The following is an 18,033-nucleotide window of genomic DNA, read 5'->3' on the forward strand; positions in this document are numbered from 1 at the left end:
AAACGCTTAGGCTAGCACGTAGCACTTAGTAGGTGCACAGTGGAAATTAGATGCAGTCGTTTACAGCAGGTCAACTGGAGACAACACCACCTGTTGACTTGCTGGAACACAGTCGCCAGGAAGGGGTACTGCGCCTGCTCTGGGCCCCGTGGCCCGGGCGGAGTCGGCCACACCGGGGACTCGGCAGGGACGTGTGTGGTGAGGGGTGAGTTACGTCAGGGGGGCATCGCAGGTTCTCAGCATGAACGGCCGAGGCGGGTGGCAGGCCCTCTCTTCCCAAACGCAGATGCTGGCACCGGAAAACCATCAGATGCAGCCACTGGCGCTCTGGAATTCAGCCCAAGGCGCAAAACAAGGCAAAAAGTGTTGATTCATCAGGAAAACTAAATTTCAGGATGAAGTGCAACGGTCCTCGGCATAAAACACCAGGCGTCCCTCGGCTGGCGGGGAAGGCGGGGAAGCGCGCTCCCTGGCGCCAGCGGGGAGGTGCCCGGGTGCTGGGCACCCCAAGGGGGCTCGGAAGCAGCCGCAGCAGGAACCCACCCACGAGCGGCTGCGAGTGGCGGACAGTGGGTATGGCGAGTCGCGGCCGTGGGGTAGAAAGGACGTCTTCAGCCTCACGGAGAGCATCCCAGAGCACCTTGCGCAGGCGCGGCCAGCACCACCCAGGGTGGAGAAGGACCGAGTCCTGCCCTGGACCCGGCCAGGCGAGGCTGCCCTGCTCACGGGCAGCATGGTGGCCTGGCGTCCCAGCCCCCCCAGAAGAATGGCAGCAAGACGCGAGGCCCCCACACACGCGCCAGCCAAAGCCCTGCAGACTAGCCATGGACTCGTAGAAGCAGACGTGTTTAAAAATGCCGTTTATAACAGCTACTCTCTGCCCACAAAACACTTAGGTATGAACCCAAGCAAACGGGGATGGAACTCGTGTGCCAAAAATGAAACGCTGACGGAAGAAATCCAAGACGACCCGGGCGCACGGAGACCAGCGCAGACGGGATGCCAGGGCCCTGCGGGTGGGCCACTCCAGGAAACGTCCCAGGAAGTGCTTTGAAGATGCAGGCGAGCAGATCCCAAAATTAATTGGTGGAAAGAGGAACAAATGAACTATGATAACTAAAGCTTTTCTGAAGTCTGAGAATATAGCTGGTTAAAGAGTAGTAAGCAATGTGTTGCGACTCGGGGTTTGAGGACAAGGTCTCCCTCAGGGCCCAGGGCGCCCCTCACCAAGGCCCAGCCGCCTGGGTCGGGCCGGCTCCCTGCTCCAGCGGTCGACCGCGCGGTGCCAGGAGCTGAGAGCGCGGCTCCCAGTTGCTGATGAGCGCCCGGTCCCCAGAGCCGTTCTGCCCAGAGACGCCCCCTTGCACCTGAGGTTGGGCTGGCCGAGCACGGTGGCCTCCCGTCGGCCACTCGGGGCAGGGTCCCGAAGGGCAGCTCTGCTCTGGGTCAGCGCCCCAGGGGACCCGACCTCGCCGGGGAAGGAGAAGCCGCCGCACGCGGCACTGCCCCCGCTCGGTCCTGGCGCCCACCGCAGGGGCGGCCCCTGCCTGTCCCCCCAGCGCGCAGCCGGGAGACCGGCGGCCGCCCGCCCCGGCAGCAGGCGGCGCTGGGCCTGGGCGGCGCTGAGCCCCGGCGCTGGTGTGGGCGTCCGCCGCACGCAGGTGCCACCCCAGCCCCTGGGGCGGGAGCGCCGGGGGGCGGGGCCTGCGGAGCTGCTGCGCCGTCACCATGGCAACGGCCCCTGCCGCGCCGCCGCAGGTACCGGGCCCCAGACAGCGGCCCCGGGGGGGGGGGCGGCCGCGCGCCCTCCGCACCCTGAGGAGCTGCGCCCGTCTCTGCGCTTCCCTGGCGGCCTCAGGCCCCCTGCGCGGCACAGGGCGTGGCGGCGAGGGGTGTTTGGGCGCCTGGGTCGTTCTGTAAATCACCCGACTCCCCCTCCACGGGCTGGCGGGACCTGGGGGCCTGGCTGGCGTGCAGGTGCCTAGCCTGCCCCCCACGCCCGTGCCGCCCACCTTCCTTCTCCGCTCTCTGATTCAGGGGCCTTGACCTTGCTTTTCTGGGGGACGCTCCATAGCCAAGAGCTCCTGTGTACCGTGGAGGCCATTGAATTGCACCTCGCAGGCAGCTCAGTTTCCTGGGTGCTGGGTCCAGAGAGCTAGGTAGCGGGAGCTTGCCCCCGAGGGCCCTGCTGCGCAGGCGGGCGGGGAGACACGCCGGCTCTGCAGATGCCCGACGGTGCACACCGGTGCCCTGAGGTCAGAGGGCAGCCCGTGTCCGAGGCCAGGGCCGAGGTCAGCCCTCGACACCCTGAGGCCGTTCAGCCCCGCCCCACCGAGGCTCCGCCCCCGGGGCCGTCCTCTGGGCGGCCGGGCCCCCGCAGGCCGGCGGCGCGGGCACAGGTGGTTTTCGTGCATCCGCAGGTTATTCTTAACCAGCAGTGACGTCACCGGCAGCCAATAGGAGGCGGGTTTATTTCCAGGGCCGACAGCTTGAGGGCCGTTCCTTTCGGCAGGATCTTCTTTCCCAGGCTGGGGCCGCGCGTGTCCCCCCAACCTGCTCACAGAGCGGGCCTGGGGGCCAAGAAAGGGGGCGGCGCCTGCACCCCTTTCCCCTGCTCCTCGGGAAGGCGGCCCCAACTAAAGCCGCCCCCCACCCTCGGCTGCTACGCGGGGACCACTGTGACCCGGGGCTCTGAGTGGGACTAGCGGGATATGGGGGCGGGCAGCCCAGGTGGGGCCTGGGCAGGCTTCTGGCTCAGGCTTCCCACGCTGACCGCAAATTCTGCCCTCCTGGCTCCGTGACCTTGGGCGCTGTCTGTGCCCAGCTGGCTCTCCGTCCACCGGCCCCGGGCAGCCCCGCCCGGCACCGGGTGAACCTGCAAGGCTTGGTGACTGGCCGTTTAGTAGGTCACGTCGCGCGTAGCGTCGCTGAATGGCCGTTATTCCGTGCCATTCAGTAGTGAGAGATCATTTAGCCCATTCCACCCAGCGGTCTCTCGTGCTCGGCAGCCCCGCCTGATGGCTCGCAGCTGCCCAGCAGTTCCACGGCGCCGGGCACTGTCCCAGTGCTGGAACGGAGCACCCAGCTCGCCTGGCGTCACCCTCTGCGGCCTGAGCATCTCCAGACGGCGAGGCGCCTGGTTTCCAGGGCCCCGCAGGGCCGCCCGGGGGCCGTGGGGGCGTGAGAGGGGGCCCTCTGAGGACACGGCCGGACACACGTCCCTGGGGTCAGCGCGCAAGCCCCTGGGAGGTCACTGCCTCCCACCAGCAGCGGCCACTGCTCCAGGCAGCGTGGCCTCTCACACGGGCCAGCCCCCGCAGGGACGCCAGGGCCACTTGGCTCCCGCTGCCAACAGCTGCGGGGAGCCCAGGAGGGTCGGGTGGCCGCGTGGGGGGCGGGGCGCAGCCCTGGTGCCAGGGTGTCCGATAAATACCCCCCGAGGTTGCAGGCGGCCTCGGGTCCTGGGTGCTGGGGGCCTCTCGGGGGAAGCCGGGGAGGCCGCCCCAGGGACCCCGGCCCCCTGCCCTGTCTGGCCCATCCCAGCCTTGGCCAACCCCAGCGTCTCCCAAATCCGGAGTAACCTTCAGGCAGAGGGGAACACATTAAATATAGCGACCGGCTGGGAGGGGTGGGGCGGGTCTCACTCTCTTGCCAGGCGTTTATTTTTAATTCCTGGCTCCCGTGCGGCGGTATCAGCAGCACAGAAAGTGCCGGGTCATCTGCCTGGCCGGTGGGCCGGCCCGGGGTGGGCCCCAGCTGCCCTGAGAGACCTCCCCACAGGCCTGGGAGGGCTGCGTGGCCCCCTTTTCCTGCCTGACCCTCGGGGGGCCCCCACGGCACCCCATCAGCGGCAGGCGTGGGGCCTGGGCCTCCGCTCCCACCCACTCAGCACACGTGTCTTGAAGCGCTGCCCCGCATCCTCCCGGACCTGGTGGTACAGAGACGAGGATGGCCGGCGGGTCCTCCAGGCCCGGATGGGCGGGGCCGGCCGCGGAGTTCTGGGACGACAGGCAACGAGCGCCTGACAGGACACAGGTCCCAGAAGGCCCAGGGTCTCCACAGGACACGGGGGTGCCCCATTCCCCTCCGTGAAACCCATTTTGGCCACTACCCTTGTCTTCCCAGGGCCTTCGGGATCCTCCACTTCCCTCAGGAGGCGGCCGCCTGTGGCTTGGCCCTCTGACCCCGGAAACGAGGGGGGTCAAGGGGCCACAGCCCGGCCCTCCGGGGGGCGATGGCTGTGTCGACGAACTCTGCGCCCCTGGTGAGCCTTGTCCGAGGGCAAACACCAGAGCAGGCCTTTGAGATACCGGTGGGCAGCGTTCTGGGGACACGCTTCGAGGGTCCCCACACAGAGAGGGGCCCAGGGCGGAGAATGTTCTCTCCAGGTGCCTCAGAAGGAGGGTGGTCTGAGTGGATCCGCTGGTGGAACCTCAGAGCACCTGGCCCAGCTGAGGGGACCCTGGAGGCCACCGTTCCCGGGCCACACCAGGGGGCCCACTGGGGACAAGCCTGGCTTTGGGGGCCCGCTGGGCTGAGCCATGTGGCGGGCGGGTGGGTCGGGCGCCTGCCAACAAGGAGATCCCCAGGGTCCCGCCAGGAGGGCCTGCTCCCCGGGCGCATCTGGGAGACGCCTCAGAACAGGCACCAAGCACGCAGGGCTCAGCCTGACCCTGGGAAACGCAGGCCATGCCAGCTGCCCGGACCCCCACCTCAGGCTGTCCCCCAACCCCGGGGGCGACCTGCTTCTCTGCCCAGCATCCCTGCCCCTCTGTCCCTGCAGGCACCGCCATCCCTGGGAACCTCCTTTTAGGATTGAAGTGTCTTTCTGCCTTGTCCTCCCTCCACCTCCCTCTCTGGCTGTGCCTGAACCTGGCGTCTTTATCTGTCCTCTGTCTCCAGCTGCGTGTCTCTCCTGGCGCTCCTCTCCATCCCGGCCCCTCCCGCGCTCCCGCTCCCTGCCCCGCCCCCCCCCCCCCCCGCTCTCCGCCCCCGGCCGCCTCCGCCTGTTTTTCCCTGCGCTCCCCACAGGCGCGTCTCGTCCCCGCGCCTTTGTAGCTCGCTCGCCGCATCCCGCTCCCGCGTCCGCGCCGCGCCCGCGCGCGCCCGCCGCCCGCGGTCCCCGTCCCCTGCGTCTCTGCCCGCGCGCGCCCCGCCCCGCCCGCCGGTACCGCATTGCCGTACTGCAGGGGCGCAGTGCACTGCGCCCGCTCCGTCAATAGGTGGACCCCTCCTGCAGAGATAAAACCGTCGCGCCGGCGCCGCCAGCCCCTCTGGCTGAGACCTCGGCTCCGGGTAAGGACGCTCGGTCCCCGAGTCCCCGCCCCCGCCCCCCGCGCCCCGCTGAGGGTCCCCCGCCCGGGGACCGGCCCTGGGGGCAGAGAGGCGCCGGGCCCCGCGCCCGGGGAAGAAGCTGCGCTGCTCGCCGCGGGCACCGGCCGCCCACCCCGTGCGCCCGGCCCCGCCACCGCGGCTCGGTCCCCACGGGCAGCCGGGGTGGGGTGGGCGCTCCTCGGTGGCGTTTGTTTACGCGGCGGCAGCGGCCGGTCTCCTGGGCGCTGCCGTGACCTTGGGGCCGCCCGCGGCCCTACGGGCTTGGGGCAGGGTCGTCGGTGCTGCGGGCTTGTGAGGGTCGGGCCTGGGGGGAGGGGTGCGCGGCCGGGATGCGGGAGTGGGGGGAGGCAGGGCGACCTGGGGCTCTGGTCAGCAGCCCCCTTCCCCCGCCCCTGCAGAGTCCACCCGGCGGCCGCATCCCCGCGCTCTCGCTGGGGCTTGCCCTCCCTCCCCCAGACGCCGGTCCCTTTGGGCTGCCCAGGCTCCGCGGTGACCTCCAGGATGGGGCAGGGGCTGTGACTCTGGGCCCTGACCGAGGGAAAGGGAGGGGGGTGCCCCCCCCCGCCCGGCTGAGGGCTGCTGCTGAGCTTGCCTGGGGGCCATATTCTCCCTCCCATGGACAGAGCAGGGACCCCCACCTCCGCGCCCTGCTGTCCGCCCGCGGCCCAGACGGGGGGGGGGGGGGGGAGGGCGGCCCGGCTGCCCCGGGCCCCGGATCTGGGCCCCACACCACCCCGCCCGAGCTCTGGGCCAGCCTGTGTCCCCTGGGGCCTGCCAAGAGAGGAAGATGGCGCCGTCCCTGCCCGAGGAGGGGCGTGGGGGGGCGTGGGGAGCTCTGACCCCCCCCCCCGGCAGCTCTGTGGTGGGGGCGGGCGAGGCGGGGGCAGCTTCGGGCGCGGGGCGCCGGGCCGGGCGACTCGCCAGGGGGCTGCTGACAGCTCACGGGGCTGCCCAGTCTGTGTTTCTTCGTGTCCCCGCGTGAGGGTTCAGCCCTTCCACGGGTGGCGGGGGCTCTGTGGGCCTGGCCGTTCGGGGTTGCTGCCTGGCCCAGCCGGTCGGGCACAGGCTGGGGGGCTCTTCCCTCCCTCCCAAACGGGGGCACTCGGCTTGGCCTGGGGGACTCGGGCAGTGGGCAGGGCTGTGCCTTTGCTGGGCTTCGCTCTGAGGCTCTCTGTCACCTGTCCCCCTACCCCGTGACCCCACAGACACGCTGCGCAGCACCCCCCGCCCCGAGTCAGAACACCCCAGGTCGTGCGGCCCCCTCACCCCACCCCGGGCACGATGGGTAAGGAGAAGACCCACATCAACATCGTGGTCATCGGCCACGTGGACTCGGGCAAGTCCACCACCACCGGCCACCTCATCTACAAGTGCGGGGGCATCGACAAGAGGACCATCGAGAAGTTTGAGAAGGAGGCGGCCGAGGTGAGTCGGGGGGCTGGGGCTCTCGCCTCTGCCTCCCCCGTGCGAGGTGCCAGGACAGACACAAGGGTGGGTTTCCCCTCAGAGGCTGGGCTGGCCTCCCCCTCCATGTGGCTTGGCTTATCCCCTGCCGGGCCAGCGGGCGTGAGCCCCGAGGCCCCGGGCGGGAGCGCTGTGAGGGCAGCGGGCGGCTGCCCACCCCCGAGGTGTGCCTGGGGCGGGGCAGGCGGCCTGCTGGGCTTGGCCCGGGGTGGGGGGGTCTGGGGGCTGCGTGTCGCCCTGCCCCCGGGCCGCGGGACACGGCGCCGCCGGGGTCTCCAGCGCCCCGGAGCCTACCTTCTGCGCCCCCAGGGCCGGGCTCCCGTGTCCCCAGCGCTGAGGCCCAGGGCCGGCCCGAGGTGGCACTGCCCTGCCTCGTTCCAGGGCTGGGCCAGGACTCAGGGTGGCTATTAATAGCGGATTGATGGGCATGTGGCCCGTCAGCTCCCTCTTCTCGTGCGGGCTGGGGCGGCTGCTCCTCCCTCGTGGCACCTGGGGGGGGCGTGGGATGGCTCCCTGGCTCCTGAAGCTGCTCTTTGGCCACTGGGGGGGGGGGAAGTGGCCATGGAGTGCGCCTGCCCTCTGCACCCCTGACCCCCACCCGAGCTCTGCGAGAAGCCCCCGTCTGCCGGGATGACGGAGTGGCTGGAGCTGGGGCCAGGGCCCCGGAGGGACAGTGTCTGGCCTCGGGGTGGGGCGGGGGTGCCCTGAGCTACCTCCCTCCCTTGCCTGCGCCCCCGAAGCTGGGTCCCTCCCCACTGTGGGCCTGGAGCTGGGGGCGGGGGTGCTGACGGTTCATGCGGGGCCTCTGGTCCAGGTCCCCTGTGCCCTGCCTGGGCGGCCCCTCGTGGCGGGGCAGCCCCCCGGGAGGGCAGGGCCCACCCGCGTGCGTCCCGGGCTGGGCGGTGCGTCCAGCCAGGCAGTGACAGGAACTGCTGTCCCAACGGCAGCCTGGCCCGGGCGCGGGGCTCGCGCTGAACGCCCAACACAGGTGTTCGCAGGGAGCAGCCGCCTGGCTTCCCCTGCACAGGTGGGGCCAGGAAGGGGAGGAGGAGCCTCGGGGCCGCCGGGGCCTGGCTGGCTGTGGGGGGAGCCCGAAAGCCAGGCCCTTGCCTGCGACCGCGTCCTCCTTCTTTCTTTCTTTCTTTCTTTCTTTTTTCCCCCCATTAAAAAGAAACCACAGAGGGTTTTTTGGTTTGACAGCCTGGAACTCAGTGGTGTTATCGGCTTCTGGATGAGGCAGGGACCTGGGGGGGCGGCCCTGCTTCAGATAAAAGGGAGCCCCCCAGCCAGGGGAGGGGTTTGGCGGCGGCGGCTCGCCAGGAGCGGGCCCCAGGCCCTTGCGCCATCTACTGGTGGAAGCTTGAGTTGCAGCCACTGAGGCCGGCGGAGGCTGGACCAGAGACCCCGGATGGGCCGGCCTGGGCAGGGCAGCGGGGAGGTCTGGCTGTCCCTCAGAGGTCCTCGCGCCCGGTTCCCTGGTTCCACAGACCCAGGGCCCCAGAGGGGAGCGAGAGGGGCTGGGGCCCGCTTCCTGCTTCTCTTCTGTGACACGCTGCTCCCGCGGCCCCGGGGGCCTGCTGGCCTGGCCAGCCGGTCGTGGGTCCCGCCCTGAGCCACGCCCCCCGCCTCCAGATGGGGAAGGGCTCCTTCAAGTACGCCTGGGTGCTGGACAAGCTGAAGGCCGAGCGGGAGCGCGGCATCACCATCGACATCTCCCTCTGGAAGTTCGAGACCACCAAGTACTACATCACCATCATCGACGCCCCGGGCCACCGCGACTTCATCAAGAACATGATCACCGGCACGTCCCAGGTGGGCGGCCCCGGGGGCCTGGGAGGCGGGGCGCCTGGAGGCACGGGAGGGGGGCAGGCGGGTCCCCTCGGCTTCCTTGTCCTCGTGCGGGGCCCTCACCTCTGCCACCACGTGCCCCACCGGGCGCACAGTTGCCCAGGGTTGCCAGTCACGTGCCCCAGCATGTCAGCCAGCGAGGGCGCCTGGGAGGACAGCCAGCCACTGACTGGGCCACCTTTGCAGGCAGACAAAGCAGGGGCTGGGATGGGGACAGGCAGACAGACAGACAGACAGGTGGAGGAGCCGCGCCCGCCCCTCGGGCTGAGGTCCCCGGGCCCCAGCGCCTGGCAAGGGCCGGGCTCACTGCACGGCCCCGCGGGCAGGCGGACTGCGCTGTGCTGATCGTGGCGGCGGGCGTGGGCGAGTTCGAGGCGGGCATCTCCAAGAATGGGCAGACCCGGGAGCACGCGCTGCTGGCCTACACGCTGGGCGTGAAGCAGCTCATCGTGGGGGTCAACAAGATGGACTCCACGGAGCCCGCCTACAGCGAGAAGCGCTACGACGAGATCGTCAAGGAGGTCAGCGCCTACATCAAGAAGATCGGCTACAACCCGGCCACCGTGCCCTTCGTGCCCATCTCGGGCTGGCACGGCGACAACATGCTGGAGCCCTCGCCCAACGTGAGTGCCTGCCGGGGCGCGGGCGCATCTCCGGCCGGCCGGTCGGGGAGGGGCGCGGGCCAGGGGCCCTGCCCCCAGCCTCCCTGAAGGGGGGGCGGTGCCGGGGGTGCCGAAGGGGGAGGCGCTGGGTAGCGGCATGTTGGCTGCGCCAGGAGACACGTGGCACAGCGGTCTCTCAGGTGGGGCTGGACTTCCCGGCCCGGCCAGATCGCCTTTCATCTTGTCTGGGCCGAGGGGGTGGCTCCGCTCCCGTGTGTCTCCCTGCTCAGTGTGTCTCTGACGGTGTGGATGGGAGCTGGGCGGGGGCTGGTGGTTCAGGGTCTCAGTGGAGCCCCCTCGGGTCAGCCACCGGCCCCAGGACGCCCGGAGGGGGCTGCGGGGCGGGGCAGGGCCGGGCAGGCTGTCGCTATGGGCACCGGTTCCTCCTGCCCAGATGCCCTGGTTCAAGGGCTGGAAAGTGGAGCGTAAGGAGGGGAACGCCAGCGGAGTGTCCCTGCTGGAGGCCCTGGACACGATCCTGCCCCCCACGCGCCCCACGGACAAGCCCCTGAGGCTGCCCCTGCAGGACGTATACAAGATCGGCGGTGAGTGAGGGCGCGGGGCCGCCAGGGCCGCCCCTGGGAACAGCTGCCGCCTGGGGGTCCAGGTGGCCCTCTGGACTGTGGTCCCCACCTGAGAGGTTCTGGGACCTCTCTTGTCCAGTCCCTGCCTTTTCTGTGGGGCCGGGGGAGCCTGTGCCAGCCTCTCACGGGCGCACCCCACCTGGGGCTTCCCTGTCCGCTCCCTCCCTCCCTCCCCCCACGCGGCCGTGCCCCATGCCTGCCAAGGAGGACTAAGGGCCCCCCCGGCCCCCCGCCCCTCACCGCCCGCTTCCTCCGGGCCTAGGCATTGGCACCGTGCCTGTGGGCCGCGTGGAGACGGGCATCCTGCGGCCTGGCATGGTGGTGACCTTCGCGCCTGTGAACATCACCACCGAGGTGAAGTCGGTGGAGATGCACCACGAGGCGCTGAGCGAGGCCTTGCCCGGCGACAACGTCGGCTTCAACGTGAAGAACGTGTCCGTCAAGGACATCCGCCGGGGCAACGTGTGTGGGGACAGCAAGTCCGACCCCCCCCAGGAGGCCGCCCAGTTCACCTCCCAGGTGGGTGGCCGTGCGGTGGCCGCGGGGCACGTTCCTGATGGCATTGTAATGGGCCGTGACGTTGGCGGCTGCCTGGAGCCAGCTGAGTGCCGGACCCCCCTGGCACCAGGGAGAACACAGACCCCTCTCCACACGTGCGTCCCGGAGGCCTGGAGGGGGGACGCAGGGCTGAGGGCCCCCGGGAAGGGTGGACATGGGGCGGGCCCGGCCTGCTGCTCAGGGTCCCCCTGAGTCCCACCTGGGTCTTGAAAATGCTGTTATCGACTTATTGCTGGCGATGTCGTCGTAATTCTTCCATTCTCTGCATTTTCACTGCATTCTTTGCCCGCCTCCTCACATGAGAGTAATTTTAAATATTGGCTTTGCAGCTAGGTAATTGAAGTCAAAAAATGGAGGTCCAGTTTTGTCACCCGCCTGCCTTGGTTCTGGCCTGGGCTGACAGTGCAGTGGCCCTTTCAAACCGCGCGCCTGTCTGTTGATTGTCTCTTGTGGTTTGTTTATCTGTTTATTTCAAATGAACAGTGAGGCCCCAGGGTCCAGGTCTGGGGTGGGGGTGTCTCATAGCTGGACCTGCCTCCACGGTCAGCACTCCGGGTCCGGGGACCTGCCTGGCGGGCTGTGGCCCCTCCCCGCCTTGGTGCCCACCTGCCAGATGTCCGCGTGTCCCTCTGCCCGCAGGTCATCATTCTGAATCACCCTGGGCAGATCAGCGCCGGCTACTCGCCGGTCATCGACTGCCACACAGCCCACATTGCCTGCAAGTTTGCTGAGCTGAAGGAGAAGATAGACCGGCGCTCCGGCAAGAAGCTGGAGGACAACCCCAAGTCCCTGAAGTCGGGTGACGCGGCCATCGTGGAGATGGTCCCAGGGAAGCCCATGTGTGTGGAGAGCTTCTCCCAGTACCCGCCTCTCGGTGAGTGGGGTGTGAGAGAGGCCCAGCCCGCGGGCGGCTGACCCCGGCAGAGGGCACCACGGTCGGGGAGGGGCCTTTAGTTTTCTGCTGCGCTTAGCGCTTAGCAGGAGACCCACAGCCTCGTCTCAGGGGGCTCCACCAGGCAGGCCTAGGATGGTGTCCCCCTCTGCAGACGAAGGTCCTTAAGCGACTCACCCAAGGCCGGTGGCTAGTCTAGCAGTGGAATTCAGGCTGACCGCCTGCCCCCAGCGGGCTGCCGCGCAGATCCCATAGGGTAACCCAATGACTTATGCTGGGCTGAGCGCCCAGCGCGAGTTCCTTGGCCCGTGAGCCCAGGGACTAGGGACCAGGGGGGATGCTGCAAGCGCCAGTGCGCACGCGCATTGCATCCCGGGGCGGGGCCTGGGAGCCCCGCCTACTCATGCTCCTCCCCTCAGGCCGCTTCGCCGTGCGTGACATGCGGCAGACGGTGGCTGTGGGCGTCATCAAGAACGTGGAGAAGAAGAGCGGCGGCGCCGGCAAAGTCACCAAGTCCGCGCAGAAGGCGCAGAAGGCGGGCAAGTGAAGCGCGGGCGCCCGCGGCGCGACCCTGCCCGGCGGCGCCGCGCCCCGTCCCCAGCCCCGGCCCCGCTCCCGGCCCCGCCCCGGCCCCGGCGCCCCGCCCCCCCGCCCGGAGCATGTCTGCACCTCCGCTTGTCAGAGGCTCTCGGTCCGCGACTGGATGCTCGCCATCAAGGTCCAGTGGAAGTTCTTCAAAAGGAAAAGCGCCCCCGCCGCCCTGGCTTCCGCCTCCAGCCTCCGCCACGCTCAGTGCCCGTTTTACCAATAAACTGAGCGACCCCAGAGCGTGTGCGCCTGCTGCTGGCGGGATGGGGGCTGTGCGCCTGGCAGGGGGCGGGGGACCCGCACGCTCCGCACGCCCCTTCCTGCCAGGTGCCCCGCGGCGTCCGCCCTCCCACGCTGCCCACGGCGGGCAGTGGGGCCCGGCTGCAGCGAGTGTCCCAGCCCAGGAGGCCGGGTCCCAGGCCCCGCCTGTCGGGTTTGCATCCCGGACAAAGACTCGGTCCCTTGGGATCTGCAGGCAGTGGGGGAGGGGGATGTCTGGGGGTCTCTGAGAAGCTGATGGGAGCTGCGGGTCCCTCCCCCACGAGTAATTCTCTCTCTCTCTCACTTTAACACACACACACATCCGCTCCCAGCCTCCTGGCTCCCCTCCCCCGCCGGTTACTGGGGGCACCCCCACCTCTGCCGCGTTCCTCCCCACCCCCGGCTCACCCAGAAACCCCAGGTGCAGCCCTGACCTTGGTCAGCGAGCGTGGGGACGGCAGGGTGCCCCCCTGCTCAGCCCGCCCTGCCACAGGAAGCAGCCCCCCACCTGCCCGCGCGGCCGCACGCGCAGCTGAGGGTGGGGTGAGCCCCCGGCCGGGCGCAGGGTCCAGGCCCAGCGCGGTCCCCCCGCCCCCGCACGCGTGTCTCCGGCCACAAACGGCCTCGGCTGGCAGCCTAAGGTGGCAGGAAGGGCCTCAGTGCCAACCCAGAGTCCCCGGGGCGAGGTCAAGGCGTGGGCGGGCCCGAGGGCAGAGGCCCCTCCGCGCCGCTGGCCCCTTGGCTGTGGCTACGTCACTGCAGTCTCTGCCCCTCGGGCCCCACGGTCCCCTCTGTGCCCACCTGGACAATCCAGGGTGATTTCATCTGAAGGCCCCTCACTTAATCATTTCTACAAAACCCTTTCTGGCCACACAGGCCCTGGGTGAAGCCTGGGATCTCTGGGGGCGTAGCCAGCCCACGACCCCGGGGGTGGATACGGGGTTTGGAGGTGCCCTCTGGGGGCTGCCGCCGTCTCCCCCCGAGTCCCACGGGGGGCTGGGCCCCTGGAAGCGGTGTGAAGGGAGAGTGGCCCGAGGAGCCGGGTCCGGGGGCGCGGGGGGCCGCGGCCTGGGGAGGCTCTGGGCGGACCGCAGAGGCCCCGCGGGGTGGAGTCGGCAGAGACAGACGCCGGACACGCAGCGGATCCGGGTTTCAGATAAGCGGGACAGCTTCTGATACAAATCTGTTCCGGGCAGCACTTACGCGGACCAACCGTTTGCTGCTCGCCTGGACTTCAAGCTGCTCTGTGTGTGTGGCGCCCCCTCTGAGGGACCGCGGCACCTCCCGCCACTGCCCCGAGCCCGGGCCTGTCCTGGGCCCCCCCCACAGCCACCGTCATGGAGGGGACCCGGTGTGACCGCCAGGAACTTGTCTTCCACACTTGGCCCAGTTAGCACTGGGGTCAAACTGAAGGAACTTGGCCACCTGAGACAGGGTGATAGTGAAAACCAGCCCCCCCGGGATGGGATGAAGCCCCCCCGCGGGGCCCCCGAGGGACCCTCGCCCTCCCAGCCCGGTCACTGGTCCCCTCTGGAACCCCCCGGTCGCCCAGACGCCGAAGGCATCACGATACCAGCCTGTCCGCATGGCAGAGGCCTGCCCTCCAGGCGGCCGTGTTTGGGATGGGACACAGCTCTCCCAGGCTCGTGGGCCCCCAGGGGCGTGTGGGGACAGGCGTGGGGGCATGTCCCCGTTCCCATCTGCGTCTCCGTGGTGGCAGGGGGCCTCCTGGGGGGGGGTCTCCGTGCCTTGGGCACCCCCGATGGGCTGGCGTGAGGCAGGCGGGTCCAAGCGGGTCCAAGCCCACAAGCCTGAAGCCGGGCAGGGTTCTGGGCCGCGCAGCACCCCCGGTGCCCAGCTCGGGGTGGGGCCCACGCGTGGGGAAGAAGGGGGACAGTGCCGCGCGGAGGGGGGAAATGGGACTTGGGCCGGGCGGGCGTGCTGCAGTGGCGCCCGGCGTCCACGCGGGGGCAGCACACGCAGGCACCTCTCCCAGGATTCTCGGATGACCTTGGCGCGGGAGCTCCCCTGCCGCCAGCTCACTGCGCGCTGCGGGTGAGCGGTCCTGTCCCCCGCTGTTCCTGCGCGCGCTCAGGGAGAACAGCTGCCGGCGGACGGTGGGTCTGGGCCACAGCTGGGGCGCGGGACACAAAGTGGGCGTGAGACGTGCCCGCCTGTCAGGAGGGGAGGCGGTGGGGGTGCGGGCAGGGCCCCCGCGTCGCGCTCTGGCCCTCACAGCGGCGGACGTCACCGAGGCCGCAGGTGTGGACGCTCAGCTACTGGAGACGAAAACAGAGACGTTGAAAACACGCAGGCAGCCCGGGCCGGTGCCGCTCGGTGGACTGGGCGCCGGCCTGCGAACCGAGGAGTTGCCGGTTCGATTCCCAGTCAGGGCACAGGCCTAGGTTGGGGGCCAGGTCCCCCGTGGGGGACACGCGAGAGGCAGCCACACACGGATGTTTCTCTCCCTCTCTTTCCCCATCCCTTCTCCTCGCTCTAAAAATAAATAAATAAAAAATTAAAAAAAAAAAGGGCAGGAAAACTCCGCTGCACAGGACAGAACAGGAAAGAAGCACCAGCTCTGTCATCGCAAAAAACCCAGTTCTCTGGGCAGCAGCGCCCGAGCCCGGCTCCACCTGCCACACGAGGACGGAGCAGAGGACCCCGGACGGGCTGGGGGAGGGTGGGTGGCCACTGAGGTCAGGTGCTGCTGGGGGCAGTGCCTCTGGCGGCGGCCGCTGTGGGGTGAGGCACAGGCGCAGACTCGGGCGCGGAGGGAGCTGGGGCCTCAGCTTCGGGAGCCCAGGGGCAGCTGGACAGGGCAGGGGGCACGTGAGGGGGCCATTACAGCCGGGACAGCGTGCCCCAGGGCGTGGCAGAGCTCCCAGGGCCAGCCGCGGGCAAGGCTCCCGCCCTCCGCTCTCTGGTGGATCATTTAGGGCAGGAGCCACCGGGACCCCTCTGGCAGCTTCAGGCTGCACTTCGGGAGCCTCTGAGAAGTTCGTGAGCCGCTGTGGCTGTGGGGTCCCGCTGAGCTGGCCCATACCGATCCCCCTCCGTCCTGTGTCCCCCAGGCTGGAGAGTGGCCCTGGCAGTGACTGTCTGGTGTCCTAATAGTGGCTTCAGACCCCGGATCTGTCACCGGGGAGTGACCGTCCCTGTGGGTCCGTCTCTGGCTGGGGGCCCTCGTGTGTCTCCGACTGGGACGGTGGGTGGCCGGCGGACAGGTGTGTGAGCCCAACCTAGGCCATGGGTCCCTGGGTGAGTGTGGCCGGGGTGTGGGGTGGGGAGAAGAGTGTCCAGAGCCCTCGGGAGCCGGGGCAGCAAGCGTGTGCACGGGTGCGCACGCGTGTTCACAGGTGCGCACGCACATAGGCACATGGGTTTGTATCCCTGTGTGTGCATGTGAGAGAGAGCATGCGTGTATGCTCTGTGTATGAATGTGCGCTTGAGTCTGGGCTCTGCCTGCCTGCTGGCTGGCAGCCTGGGGTCCAGGCCGAGCCCCCGGGAGGCGCCGTAGGCGGCTGGACCAGGCAGCGCTGGGCAGCTGCCCCCGTCCCTCAGCCACAGCCGGGGCGCTGTCCAGGCAGCTGGACTGTCTGGCTGGGAGCTGCGGGTGGACCAGGGAGGGAGGGAGGAGGCGCCGGAAGAGCCGTGACCGCCACCCGCCCCACGTCAGGTCGACGCGGCGCTGGGGGTCTGGGCCTGGCCGGAGGCTGGGCAGGGAGAAACGATCCCCTTCGGTGACAACCTGAGCGCCAGTGAGAGGTGACCAGGGAAGGAGGTGTTTCTGGGCCGGGACCTGTGGTTGCCGGGCACCCAGCTGCCACTCCCCAGCCTCCAATCTGTGTCCTTACCGCCAGGGCGTTTGGCTGCCCTGCAGGGTGCCATGACCTGCTCAAGGTCGCAGGGCTGGGAGAGCCCCCAGGGCGCCACGGTCACGCTCTGCAGCCAGCTCCGCGCTGCCCCCAGCGTGCCGTGGGCGGCCCTCCTGCCGGAGCCTGGGCTGACCTGCCCTGGTTTGCTGGCCAGAGAGCCCAGTCTTCCTGTCCCCTGTTCTGGCTTCACGTGGCTACCTTGTCCTGGGGCAGGGGTGTGTGGGAGCGGGCACTCCGAGAGCCCACGGGCCCTGGCTGAGGCTGGACAGCTCTGTCCCAAGCTACTGGACATCTGGCCAAGCCCGCAAGGCGCTCGAGGGAGCCTGGGCGGGCAGGCAGCCAGCGTCCAGATGCCGGCAACGCGCGTGCGGCAGGGCGGCGGACCCGCCGCTGGCAGCGAGCCCGTCTCCACGGCGCGGAGCTGCAGTCGCCCACGTCTTTCCTCCCAGAGTCCCCCGGCAGCCCCGAGCCGCACGCGCCCCCGGGGGCACGGAGTGCACATCCTGTCTGGCGGCTCCGAGCGACGCCCGTCTGAGAACAGGGTGGCTGCTCACTCCTTCGGGGGACGTCGAAGAGCGGGGCTGGGGGCGCACGCGTGGGGCGCGGGTGTGTATCTGGGGGGAGGGCGTGTGCAGGGGTCAGCACGGCCCTCCTCGGCGAGCTCCCCGTCCAGTGCGGAGGGCGGCCAGCGGGAGGCAAGCACATACATAAGGCAGCCTCAGGCTGCGGTGAGACACCGGAGCCGAGGGAGCGGCAGGGGGTCCGCTTCAGGGAAGGCCCCCCCCCCCCAGAAGATGCGCAGGGGCCTCCCGGCGCCAAGGGAGGGAGCAGCGCTCCTGAGGAGGGGTGGGTGGTGCCAGGCCCCTGTGCCTGCTCCAGGCTCCTGCAGGTTTTTGCTGCTGCCGCGTGGGGCCTCGGGGGGTGGGCGGCAGGTGGGGCAGACCCCGCCGCGAAGAGTCAGTGGTGAGGAACGTGTGTGGACAGCACCCCGAGGCCGTGGGTGCCCGGCAAGCCGAGACCCCGGCCGACCCGCGCATCCCCGCGCCGTGGGGCCATCGGTTGCTCAGGGCGTGTCTGCCACAGAACAGGGACAATCGTCACCGAGTCTCCTGTGGCCCACTGGTGTGGGGAGGGGGGCGTGCGGCTGGAAATGACAGAACGCACAGTCTTCCCCGCACCCCGCGAACTGGGGTGTGCACAGGGCCTCGCGGCGGGGGTCCCCTCGCGGCCCCAGAGCCTCCAGGCCGACTCCCTCCCGCCTGGGTGTCCAGGCTGCCCCGGCTGCCCGGCCTGCCCCCCGTCCCAGGCGCCGAGGCCTCCCGGTGGCAGGGTGTCACTGCGGAACCAACGGCACCAGGCAGCTCCCGGGTGCCATTAGCTGGGATGCTTGTTGGGAGCTTAAAAAATCAATGCTGTCTCGCGTTACGACTTTCCCTCACTTCCTGCCCCCGGTGAGCTGGGCAAATGCCACCCAGCCTCCTCCTGATGACCAGAAACTGCCGGGCGCGGGCGGCGGGGCCGGGCCTGCCTCCTGCATGGCATCCTGTGGCCCCACGCACAGCGCGAGGCCAGCAGGGCTCGGGCCCAGGCCAAGTGATGGAGAACCTGTCCTTTCTCGCTTCCCCAAATTAAGTCCGTTTTCCGGGCTGGCGGAGCCTTCCCTCCAGGCCTCGGCCGGGATCATCTGTTTTCTGCCGGCAGCCGTGGCAGGCGTGGGGGGCTGGGGTGCTGGGGAGGAGCGCACTGCCTTTCCGCTGGGCAGAGGGGGTGGTGCTGGCGAAACACGGAGGTTTTTCAGGCCGCCCCCCCCGCCCCCGCCCCGGCCCCGCAAGCTCCAGCGTAGGGGGGCACCTGGAGGGCCTGCCACGGCCCCAGAGCAGACCGGGGCCGTCCCAAAGGGCCTGGCACGCAGGCCGTCAGAGCCGGTGCATCTCCACGTCACCAGGGGACCGGCCTGACCCCGC

At 69.8% G+C, this 18,033-nt stretch overlaps 1 protein-coding gene across 1 annotated transcript; it reads left to right on the forward strand.

Moving 5' to 3' along the window:
* Positions 1–5,151: 5,151 nt before the first annotated feature.
* Positions 5,152–12,167, forward strand: EEF1A2 (eukaryotic translation elongation factor 1 alpha 2). Its single transcript, XM_054577536.1, has 8 exons — positions 5,152–5,295; positions 6,540–6,759; positions 8,431–8,610; positions 8,973–9,269; positions 9,703–9,853; positions 10,155–10,411; positions 11,090–11,324; positions 11,762–12,167. The coding sequence occupies exons 2-8, from the start codon at positions 6,616–6,618 to the stop codon at positions 11,887–11,889; spliced, it is 1,392 nt and encodes a 463-aa protein (XP_054433511.1). The 5' UTR covers positions 5,152–5,295; positions 6,540–6,615; the 3' UTR covers positions 11,890–12,167.
* The last annotated feature ends 5,866 nt before the right edge of the window (positions 12,168–18,033 follow it).

Source organism: Pteronotus mesoamericanus, unplaced genomic scaffold, assembly GCF_021234165.1.
Source record: "Pteronotus mesoamericanus isolate MK-2021 breed Mesoamerican mustached bat unplaced genomic scaffold, CSHL_Meso_final contig_436, whole genome shotgun sequence".
In the NCBI taxonomy this organism is placed as follows: domain Eukaryota; kingdom Metazoa; phylum Chordata; class Mammalia; order Chiroptera; family Mormoopidae; genus Pteronotus; species Pteronotus mesoamericanus.

Excerpts from the sequence above, each read along its gene's own strand:
- EEF1A2 (XM_054577536.1), top strand. The coding sequence starts at position 6,616 with ATGGGTAAGGAGAAGACCCACATCAACATCGTGGTCATCGGCCACGTG. Across the intron at positions 8,611-8,972 it reads TGATCACCGGCACGTCCCAG|GCGGACTGCGCTGTGCTGAT; the intron begins GTGGGCGGCCCC and ends CCCCGCGGGCAG. Across the intron at positions 9,270-9,702 it reads TGCTGGAGCCCTCGCCCAAC|ATGCCCTGGTTCAAGGGCTG; the intron begins GTGAGTGCCTGC and ends CCTCCTGCCCAG.